The sequence below is a fragment of the Taudactylus pleione genome, unplaced genomic scaffold (genome assembly GCF_031769625.1).
Source record: "Taudactylus pleione unplaced genomic scaffold, aTauple2 ptg000777l, whole genome shotgun sequence".
NCBI lineage: Eukaryota > Metazoa > Chordata > Amphibia > Anura > Myobatrachidae > Taudactylus > Taudactylus pleione.
In genome coordinates, this window is record NW_028285179.1 from 674,472 (window position 1) to 686,630 (window position 12,159).

At 42.8% G+C, this 12,159-nt stretch overlaps 1 protein-coding gene across 1 annotated transcript in view; it reads right to left on the bottom strand.

The window, feature by feature from the left end:
• Positions 1–1,223: 1,223 nt before the first annotated feature.
• The window catches only part of LOC148475118 (rho guanine nucleotide exchange factor 18-like), a 92,765-nt gene continuing 81,829 nt past the window's right edge, over positions 1,224–12,159 (bottom strand). Inside the window, exon 8 of the mRNA XM_088457708.1 lies at positions 1,224–1,391. Within this exon, the coding sequence (XP_088313834.1) occupies positions 1,224–1,391 (168 nt within the window). The remainder of the gene's footprint in view (positions 1,392–12,159) is intronic.

A 12,159-nucleotide genomic window follows, 5' to 3' on the forward strand; every position in this document is an offset into this window, starting at 1 on the left:
TACTCTGGGCCCCATAGCAGCTTCACCTCTTGCACCTATGGTAGTTATGCCCATGCCCATACTGATTATAATAACGTAAATAATATTGCCCCATTTTTTGTATCTTCCACCTATCTACCGTTAAATTTGACCATAGTGTAGTGGCATCAGTAAGAACTTACCTACACTCTTCTTTCCTTGATCCAATAGAATTCTTTGGTTGAAATAAAAAGAGCCATAGAAGTGACACAGACCACTCATACATACTGTAGCATCTGATGCAAAATTAATTAATCTATGGGTGACTGCTTACTTATATGGTTAGTCAATCAGGAGTGGCTTCTAATCTCACGGATGGAGGAGGGCTTGACATTGCTTGTGTACAATTGCATACAATTGAGGGGTTTCAAAACCTCCCCACACTGACTGATATGAACGATTAAACTTTCTATGTGAATTGCCCCATTAAAATGTTTGCACTATACAAAACTGAATAATAATAACATATCATGATATAATACACTGTACACAGGATTAGTTTTCATAACCAAACATGAGGCACCTAACTGTCCATCTTACAAATTTTTTATGTCATAAAGGAAGAAAAATAAAGCAACGATTGTTTTTTTCTTGAAGTATTTTGCATTATTTTTAAACCTCTGATTTTGTTGACAGTTGGTTAAATACTAGTGACCTCTCTCATGATCTGCCTCACTAATTCATGTGCCCTAGTATATTAATGAGACACTGGTTCTTTGTGAAATGGTGGCTAGATTAGTATGATAGGCCTGGGACATAGAACATTCCTGCAAGTATAATCTGTATCTCTTCTTTCAGTACAGCCTTCCACTGTTCAGGACCTGATTGTGCACTGGGCAGTGTGGTAAAATATAGACAAACAGGTGGATGTTGGGAGATTGAAATTTCCTCTAAAAGCTAGCATTTCCTCCAAAGCAGTACAGAACATTGATGCTAGAAGAACATGTGCTATTGCTTAGACAGGTGAAAGCCCATGCTTTGTAAACATTACTTTGCCTAAACAGCTCTGTTCCATTAGTTGCCTGGGGCAAGGTACTGCAAATTGTAAAGCACTGTGGAGTATACTAGTGCTATTAAATAAACATTACTAATCATATTCGTAATTGTTATTTTTGTATTGCTTTTTTGTGTATAAAGCAGAGAGGTTTAAGAAAATAATGTAATGTGGCGGTGGTGTACCCACCCCTCCTGCAAACAAGCGGTGCCTACTCACGCATGCATTGCAGTCCACGCCTGTTTGCAAGTGCCCTGGTGCATAAAGTGCATTTGGCGTGACTTGAGAAGCAGCCTGGCACCAGCTCATGCCCACTGGAATAAATCAACTTGTCCTTTGGCTCTTTGCCCTTCTCTTTCAGCTGCTCTTTCATCTTACCCTAGGAGACAAGGGGGAGATAATCAGAAAACACACTTAAACATGGTTGTACCAGAACTTATTGTACTTATTTAAATTGCCTAATTGTAGTGACATTTGTTATACTCTGTTCTTGCAGTACTCAGTAAAATCAGTGGTACATGGACATTTTTCCATCTTTTAGAATTCTTGCAAATTGACAACAATCCAAGACTGTTACACAAGTCAGGATTTTTGCCTTGTTCTTTTTCACCCGTCACATCCTATTTCAAGGTCGATTTCAGGCTATGTCTGAGCCATGCTTCTAAACTTATGTGAAATTATATTTTGTAACTTCATTTATATGCAGTGCACATCAGCAAAGGAACTGATGGACATAAACACAAAATGCAACTTACAGTATATTTTTTTACCACTCTTTGAATCAGTCAAAGCTTAGTCATTATTTTATATTTAGTCTGAACTGACGATGTGGTCAGCAAATGATCTCCACACAGACATTTTTCTACAAGGCCAGCAGGACTTATGTATCACCTACATGCATTTCTGCAAAATAATACTTATAATTCAGTGATTCTGATTTTCCAATTTATATTGTAAACTATTCAGGACAACACATGTTTCCTTATATTATGCCCTATTTTCTTGGCTGTAACTTGTATTCTTGTGAAATGGGGTAGAGATTGGTAACGCAACATAAAGTATACACATTGGCATTTGTGTGAGGTCATCTGCAAACAGACTGACTGCCCTCCTTAATCAGATCTAACAAATATAACTGTGTCAGAAATGTGTGTACTAAAATGATCAAACTAGCTGGAGAAACCAATCCCAATAATCGCCAGCTTTACTTAGAAGACCTGAGGCTGTAAGTGCTGAAAACTTGATGAAATGAAAGACTATTAATAGGATGGTAGAAATGTTTACTGGGCAAGGGATATTTATTCTGATCATTGGTCTCTCTCTTTGAAGTTACAGAACCCCGTTGAAATTTTGTGTACTTATTCACTGGGGAACAAAAAAAACCTATTTTTTTTTTCTTGCCAAGGAGTTAAGATCGGTTTGAGAGTACTCGTAGGTCCTATTCTCGCATTAGATCTTCGCTATAGCTGAATTGGCTCCAGTTTTCAAATTAGTGAAAAATGATAAAATTCTATTATTTTCTCCATTTGAAGTACCTTAGTAGTCTAGGCCTGTTTTACTTAATAGAATCGACTTAGTTTTGCTTTTTTTTTAACAACTACCCTCTTTCAATAGTAACAAGAATTTGTTTTATTTGTGATAATGTAGCTGGTAGTCACGTTTGAGACGCATAACGCATTCAAATCTCCTAACGCTGAGAGTAGGCGTGGTAGTGCACTGCTGAGCCTGCTGGGACACCCTCAGACCACAGCCTCGCCTCCTCCCAGCATACAGAGAGGAGCAATGGAGAGGACCGAGTGACGCAGTTAGCACACCTCCTGTTCTTTTGTTCGGCCCTCTTTCTGTCCAACCACAACCAATTTCCTGCCAGTTGGGCTTGTTTTTTTCACTACGTCCTCAGCTTTTATTGTGAGTTAGCACTGAATGTGTGAAACAAAACGTTTTTGCCATGAAAATTAGTTCTTCTCGGAGATGGTGTACTAACAACCCTGATGTTTTTTGTTATATTTGTGGCGAATATAGTGTTGCAAAAGAAAGATAAAATATAACTGTATCCGTAAACCAGCATATCAGGCTTATTTTGGACATCACATAAGCCAGCAAGACAAGATTTGGGTGCCTAACAAAGTTTGTAAAACCTGCGTGGACCCACTCCACAATTGGACTAAAGGTGATCAACATAATTTCGGCATACCTATGATGTGGTGTGAGCCAAAAGATCACTATAGTGACTGCTATTTTTGTGCTGTAAATGTGAAGGGTATGAATCGATTTAAGAAACGCAAATGGGAATACCCAAGTATGAATTCTGCAAAACAACCGATACCACATAGCGAAGATTAACCTGTACCACCATTCAGTTCCTTGTGCAAAGTTGAATGTGATGATGTGGAAATGTTAATTTCATCCAGTGGAAGTGACAGCACAGATGAAAGTGAGTTTGAAGAAAGTTCCTCTACTCCAAACAAATTTTCTCAAAAGGAACTAAACGATTTAATTTATGACTTGAATTTATCTAAAAAAAGAGCTGAGCTTTTAGCATTCAGACTTCAAGAAAAGCACTGTCTTGAGCCGAATGTTACTATAACATTGTATCGAAATAGAGAGCAAGCCATACTGCCGTTCTTTAGTCAAGATAACAATCTTGTGTATTGCAACAATATTCCAGAACTTCTCCAGATGATGGGATTACCAGAATATCGAGCAGAAGACTGGCGGCTCTTTTTGGATAGTTCTAAAAGGAGCTTAAAATGCGTATTACTGCACAATAGGAATAAATTTGAGTCGATTCCTATAAGTCATTCAATAAAACTTAAAGTATAAAAATATCAAGTTAGTCTTAGAAAAAATTGCTTATTCTCAGCATTAGTGGTCTGTTTGTGTCGATTTAAAAATGGTAAACTTTCTTCTTGGGCAGCAAAGTGGATATACTAAGTATCCTAGTCACATATGCTTATGGGATAGTCGTGCAAAACAAAAGCACTGGCAGCAAACCCTCCAAGAGAAGTTATAACTGTAGGAGAGCTAGTATTCTTGTGAAACATCATTCATGAGCCCTTAATTGACAGGAAAAAAAATCATACTACCGCCTCTCCATATCAAACTGGGTTTAATGAAACAATTTGTAAAAGCATTGGACAAGGCAGGCGATAGTTTCACGTATATTTATCGAACATTTCCATTTCTTAGTATTGAAAAATTTAAGGGAGGAATTTTTGACGGCCCACAAATACAGAAACTGGTGAAGGATCCAAATTTGACCACATCTATGACTGAAACTTAATCTGAAGCATGGCTAAGTTATGTGTCTGTCATTCAAAAATTTTTAAGCAATCACAAGGCAGACAACTATCATGAATTAGTCGACAATATGCTAAACTGTTTCGAGAAAGTAGGTGCCAACATGAGTATTAAAGTACATTTTGTGTACAGCCATTTAGATCACTTCCCATCCAATATAGGAGATTTAAGTGAAGAACAGGGTGAATGGTTCCACCAGGATATTCAGGTAATGAAAGAAAGATATCAAGGAAGGTGGGATCGATAACTGTTGGAGTCTGCAGAGGGACTGCCCGCAACAAGGTTACAAAAGAAAATCCTACAAAAAACGGTTCTCATAGTTTCCTAACACTTATGTATGTAATAATCCTGTGTCTTTTTATAACATTTTAAGAATCAATTTTAATCAGAAAAAATAAATATATTTTTAACTATTTTTAACATTGTTTAATTTAATTTTTCATAAATATTAAAGAAACATGCATATCTGAAAAACTAGAGGCAATTGACAAATAAGAATGTCAAATTCATGATCAGATCCTGGTCCCCAGTGTTATTTATACTGAAACCGCATTTGAAACAGAGGAGTCACTTGCGAATGAACTCCTCCTACCTGTCATTCCAAGGATTTGTGTATGCGCTTTGTGAGGAAATTGGTAGACACCTCATGTCTGTGAAAAGAAAACATACGCTGGATTGCAGTGGTAGGCATGAGGCCGCACAGCTCATCCTTGTATCATGTGGCACCATATAAGCAGCAAACTAGCAACCAGAATTTATTTGGGAAGGAGACTGGAATTTAATATTTATTTTGGGAGGGTTATGTATATGTTAGATACTGTACAGTCATTTTCATGTCATTGGTGCATCTGTAGAAATGTAGTCAGCTTCTTCCACTGTTTAATGGCAGGATTGTAAATATGTAATAAAACCTACTTTACAATAAGACATAAGTAGTCAGAAGTACACTTTTCTTGTGCATCTAAATAATATCTACATTATATTTTGTCAAGATTTTCAGCTGAAAATGTATGTATTTTACTTCATTAAGCTTGAAAATTTTACATACATTGCTATAAAATTTCTAAAAAGCTTAAGTATCAATATCATGTCTATTTCTGAGAATACAAAGTAGACAAACTAAATAATGTGTGGTATCTTCTTAGACTTAAGCTGAGATTTGGAGTTCTAAACGATGTATACCGAGCGGCGGGACCAGGCGGGGGTACATACACACTTGCCGATGCAGGCAGCAACAGAACAATGCTGGGGGCCATACCGGCAGCGATGGAACAACAGCGGGTGCCATGCTGCATGCAGGTCCAAAGGGCGATGTCACTGGCGATATTGTCAGCGACATAGCGGATACACACTGGCCGATGTGCCCGATATATGTAATCCGATCCGCCATGTTTACCCAGTATTAGACTGACATAAAGATCAATAGTAGCTTTATTAGCCCCATTAGCATAGAGCAAAAGGGTGTTGAGAAGGTTAATGATGAGAGTAAAAGGGCTACATACACCTTTTCTTTACACCTGCAGAGAATAACTAATATATTAAATGCATTCCTCTTAGAAGTCTATCTCATACTGGGCCTTGAGAAGGATGTATCATAGGCCAGTGTAAGGAAAGGGTCGTAACATGGCTCTGTGCTTTGAGCATGATGTCATGACATTGTTCAAAGGTGGCTGGGCTGCCAGCAACCAGAAGTGCAGCAGTGCCCGGAGAGTCTTCAAGATGCTCTGGGCAGCTGTACACATGACAGGATGCCAGCCTGTGGTGTCCAAAGGGCTCTATGGGCAGCAGTGCCACAGCATTAGTGGCTGCAGGGTGCCATTCCAGGCGCTCTGCTATCCAGAAGTAAGGGCCATGGGGCAGCGACAGTGCTGCCCATAAAGTCTTGCACTCTGGCAGCACCAGTCACCGGTCGCACAACCCTAGTTACGGCCCTGCTTGAGCTAACCCAAGTTTCTAAAGAAATTAACCATTTCCTCACATGTGATCAACTCCCACCATGCCATTTACCACCAACATTAGAAGGTGTCCAAAGTCGCTTCAACCCTGTCCAGGCCAAGAAGAGAATGCATTGAGGTTACAGCATTCCAGACCTTAAATATCACCTGATCAAACTAAGACTGGCATCCGTCATGGAGTGCAACCACCTTAGTGGGGGCAGCTTTGGTGACAAAAAGAAAATGAATCCCAACACCAAAACAGCTCCTGAAACACTAGAATGAGTTTTTCATCAGATCTGTTAGCTGTCGAAATGAAAATCCTGTAAGGCAACAACTTAATATCACTTGATAGATGTTTTGCACAGCTTCAATAATGAGTCCACTTCTGTTGCATATCCTAGATTGCACAACAAAGAAAAAGTTCCACCTGCTAAATTAACTAGAAAAATGAGAGAGTTCAATAGTTTGTTTAGAGTGAATGTCACCGATAAATGTAATTGTAAGTGAATGTGTGTACTAGGGGTGAGCGGGTTCGGATTTCTGAAATCCGAACCCCCCCGAGCCCCCCCGATCCGAGTCTGATCCGAGTCAGGCTCGACTTTTCCCGCCTGACTCGGATCTGAAATCGAGGCAAAACGTCATCATCCCGCCTTCCGAGTCTCGCGGGTTTTGGATCCTATATAAGGTACCCGCGTCGGCGCCATTTTCTCACTCGGCTGTGGACAGTGAAGAGGGAGGGTGGGAGTTAGGGCTGTGTAGTGTAGTGTAGTGTAGTGCTGCTGTTGTCCACTACTTCAAAGTCCATAGGGGCTGGCTGTGTTGTGCTGTGCTGCTGTTGTTAATAGGGGCTGTGTCCACTACTTCAAAGTCCATAGGGGCTGGCTGGACTGTGTTGTGCAGTCAGTTCTCCATAGGGGCTGTGTCCACTCCAAAGTCCTGTGCAGTGTCCCAGTCCTAAAGGAGTGCTGTAGTGTTGTCCAGGGAGTGCTCTGTCCATCAGGGGTGCTCCCCCCAAGTGCTAAAAAAATAATATATTTTCTGTGTTTGTGAATTGTGTGCGCAGTAGCCGCACGTGCATCAACAAAGTAGTGCCAAGCGTGCGCCTGTGTCATAAGTAAAGGGCCGGCTGGCTTGACCGTTAAAGGGTGCTGTAACCCCCGAAAGTACACTCCAGTCCAAACCAAAAAAAAATTATTTTCTGTGTTTGTGAATTGTGTGCGCAGTAGCCGCACGTGCATCAACAAAGTAGTGCCAAGCGTGCGCCTGTGTCATAAGTAAAGGGCCGGCTGGCTTGACCGTTAAGGGTGCTGTAACCCCCGAAAGTACACTCCAGTCCAAACCAAAAAAAAAATTATTTTCTGTTTGTGAATTGTGTGCGCAGTAGCCGCACGTGCATCAACAAAGTAGTGCCAAGCGTGCGCCTGTGTCATAAGTAAAGGGCCGGCTGGCTTGACCGTTAAGGGTGCTGTAACCCCCGAAAGTACACTCCAGTCCAAACCAAAAAAAAAAATATTTTCTGTGTTTGTGAATTGTGTGCGCAGTAGCCGCACGTGCATCAACAAAGTAGTGCCAAGCGTGCGCCTGTGTCATAAGTAAAGGGCCGGCTGGCTTGACCGTTAAGGGTGCTGTAACCCCCGAAAGTACACTCCAGTCCAAACCAAAAAAAAAAATATTTTCTGTGTTTGTGAATTGTGTGCGCAGTAGCCGCACATGCATCAACAAAGTAGTGCCAAGCGTGCGCCTGTGTCATAAGTAAAGGGCCGGCTGGCTTGACCGTTAAAGGGTGCTGTAACCCCCAAAGTACACTCCAGTCCAAACCAAAAAAAAAATTATTTTCTGTGTTTGTGAATTGTGTGCGCAGTAGCCGCACGTGCATCAACAAAGTAGTGCCAAGCGTGCGCCTGTGTCATAAGTAAAGGGCCGGCTGGCTTGACCGTTAAGGGTGCTGTAACCCCCGAAAGTACACTCCAGTCCAAACCAAAAAAAAAATTATTTTCTGTGTTTGTGAATTGTGTGCGCAGTAGCCGCACGTGCATCAACAAAGTAGTGCCAAGTGTGCGCCTGTGTCATAAGTAAAGGGCCGGCTGGCTTGACCGTTAAGGGTGCTGTAACCCCCGAAAGTACACTCCAGTCCAAACCAAAAAAAAAATTATTTTCTGTGTTTGTGAATTGTGTGCGCAGTAGCCGCACGTGCATCAACAAAGTAGTGCCAAGCGTGCGCCTGTGTCATAAGTAAAGGGCCGGCTGGCTTGACCATTAAGGGTGCTGTAACCCCCGAAAGTACACTCCAGTCCAAACTAAAAAAAAATTATTTTCTGTGTTTGTGAATTGTGTGCGCAGTAGCCACACGTGCATCAACAAAGTAGTGCCAAGCGTGCGCCTGTGTCATAAGTAAAGGGCCGGCTGGCTTGACCGTTAAAGGGTGCTGTAACCCCCAAAGTACACTCCAGTCCAAACCAAAAAAAACCTTATTTTCTGTGTTTGTGAATTGTGTGCGCAGTAGCTGCACGTGCATCAACAAAGTAGTGCCAAGCGTGCGCCTGTGTCATAAGTAAAGGGCCGGCTGGCTTGACCGTTAAAGGGTGCTGTAACCCCCGAAAGTACACTCCAGTCCAAACCAAAAAAAAATTATTTTCTGTGTTTGTGAATTGTGTGCGCAGTAGCCGCACGTGCATCAACAAAGTAGTGCCAAGCGTGCGCCTGTGTCATAAGTAAAGGGCCGGCTGGCTTGACCGTTAAAGGGTGCTGTAACCCCCAAAGTACACTCCAGTCCAAACCAAAAAAAAATTATTTTCTGTGTTTGTGAATTGTGTGCGCAGTAGCCGCACGTGCATCAACAAAGTAGTGCCAAGCGTGCGCCTGTGTCATAAGTAAAGGGCCGGCTGGCTTGACCGTTAAGGGTGCTGTAACCCCCGAAAGTACACTCCAGTCCAAACCAAAAAAAAAATTATTTTCTGTGTTTGTGAATTGTGTGCGCAGTAGCCGCACGTGTATCAACAAAGTAGTGCCAAGCGTGCGCCTGTGTCATAAGTAAAGGGCCGGCTGGCTTGACCGTTAAGGGTGCTGTAACCCCCGAAAGTACACTCCAGTCCAAACCAAAAAAAAAATTATTTTCTGTGTTTGTGAATTGTGTGCGCAGTAGCCGCACGTGCATCAACAAAGTAGTGCCAAGCGTGCGCCTGTGTCATAAGTAAAGGGCCGGCTGGCTTGACCGTTAAGGGTGCTGTAACCCCCGAAAGTACACTCCAGTCCAAACCAAAAAAAAAAATATTTTCTGTGTTTGTGAATTGTGTGCGCAGTAGCCGCACGTGCATCAACAAAGTAGTGCCAAGCGTGCGCCTGTGTCATAAGTAAAGGGCCGGCTGGCTTGACCGTTAAAGGGTGCTGTAACCCCCAAAGTACACTCCAGTCCAAACCAAAAAAAAAATTATTTTCTGTGTTTGTGAATTGTGTGCGCAGTAGCCGCACGTGCATCAACAAAGTAGTGCCAAGCGTGCGCCTGTGTCATAAGTAAAGGGCCGGCTGGCTTGACCGTTAAGGGTGCTGTAACCCCCGAAAGTACACTCCAGTCCAAACCAAAAAAAAAATTATTTTCTGTGTTTGTGAATTGTGTGCGCAGTAGCCGCACGTGCATCAACAAAGTAGTGCCAAGCGTGCGCCTGTGTCATAAGTAAAGGGCCGGCTGGCTTGACCGTTAAGGGTGCTGTAACCCCCGAAAGTACACTCCAGTCCAAACCAAAAAAAAAATTATTTTCTGTGTTTGTGAATTGTGTGCGCAGTAGCCGCACGTGCATCAACAAAGTAGTGCCAAGCGTGCGCCTGTGTCATAAGTAAAGGGCCGGCTGGCTTGACCGTTAAGGGTGCTGTAACCCCCGAAAGTACACTCCAGTCCAAACCAAAAAAAAAAATATTTTCTGTGTTTGTGAATTGTGTGCACAGTAGCCGCACGTGCATCAACAAAGTAGTGCCAAGCGTGCGCCTGTGTCATAAGTAAAGGGCCGGCTGGCTTGACCGTTAAAGGGTGCTGTAACCCCCAAAGTACACTCCAGTCCAAACCAAAAAAAAACTTATTTTCTGTGTTTGTGAATTGTGTGCGCAGTAGCCGCACGTGCATCAACAAAGTAGTGCCAAGCGTGCGCCTGTGTCATAAGTAAAGGGCCGGCTGGCTTGACCGTTAAAGGGTGCTGTAACCCCCGAAAGTACACTCCAGTCCAAACCAAAAAAAAATTATTTTCTGTGTTTGTGAATTGTGTGCGCAGTAGCCGCACGTGCATCAACAAAGTAGTGCCAAGCGTGCGCCTGTGTCATAAGTAAAGGGCCAGCTGGCTTGACCGTTAAAGGGTGCTGTAACCCCCAAAGTACACTCCAGTCCAAACCAAAAAAAAAATTATTTTCTGTGTTTGTGAATTGTGTGCGCAGTAGCCGCACGTGCATCAACAAAGTAGTGCCAAGCGTGCGCCTGTGTCATAAGTAAAGGGCCGGCTGGCTTGACCGTTAAAGGGTGCTGTAACCCCCGAAAGTACACTCCAGTCCAAACCAAAAAAAAATTATTTTCTGTGTTTGTGAATTGTGTGCGCAGTAGCCGCACGTGCATCAACAAAGTAGTGCCAAGCGTGTGCCTGTGTCATAAGTGAAGGGCCGGCTGGCTTGACCGTTAAAGGGTGCTGTAACCCCCAAAGTACACTCCAGTCCAAACCAAAAAAAAAATTATTTTCTGTGTTTGTGAATTGTGTGCGCAGTAGCCGCACGTGCATCAACAAAGTAGTGCCAAGAGTGCGCCTGTGTCATAAGTAAAGGGCCAGCTGGCTTGACCGTTAAAGGGTGCTGTAACCCCCAAAGAACACTCCAGTCCAAACCAAAAAAAAAATTATTTTCTGTGTTTAGCCGCACGTATATATCAAATCGATATAACATAAATGGAGGACCAAACTTTCTCCGATAAAAATAAAATAGAGAAAGATCAAGAACCACTTCCTCCTAGTGCTGAAGCTGCTGCCACTAGTCATGACATAGACGATAACATGCCATCAACGTCGTCTGCCAAGGCCGATGCCCAATGTCATAGTAGAGGGCACATACAATCCCAAATGGCAAAGTTCAGGAAAATGACCTTGAAAAAGACATTTAAATCAGCTGAAGAGAAACGTAAACTTGCCAATATGCCATTTACGACACGGAGTGGCAAGGAACGGCTAAGGTCGATCCCTAGTATGTTCATGACTAGTGGTTCAGCTTCACATGACGATGGAAGCCCTCCTCCCTCTAAAAAAATCAAAAGAGTTAAGCTGGCAAAAGCACAGCGAAGAACTGTGCTTTCTAAGAAGATATCACAAATCCCCAAGGAGAGTCCAAGTGTGGTGGTGGTTGCGATGCCTGACCTTCCCAGCACTGGACGGGAAGAGGTGGCTCTTTCCACCATTTGCACGCCCCCTGCAAGTGCTGAAAGGAGCACCCACAGTCCACTTGCTGATATGCAAATTGAAGATGTCACTGTTGAAGTACAACAGGATGAGGATACTGGTGTAGCTGGCGCTGAGGAGGAAGTTGGCGAGGAGGATTCTGATGGTGATGTGGTTTGTTTAAATCAGGCTCCGGGGGAGACAGTTGTTGTCCGTGGGATGAAAAAGCCCATCACGGTCATGCCTGGGCAGAAGACCAAACATTCCACCTCTTTGGTCTGGCAATATTTCTATCCAAATCCGGACAACAACTGTCTTGCCATATGTACCATATGTAAAGGTGAAATAAGTAGGGGTAGGGACGTCAACCACCTAGGAACATCCTCCCTTATACGGCACCTGCAGCGCGTTCATAAAAAGTTACTGTCAAGTTCAGAAACTTTGGCTAAGACCGTAAGCAGTCCAGGGACACCTAAATCCCGTTGTCCTGTTGTATCCAAGCGCCTGCAAA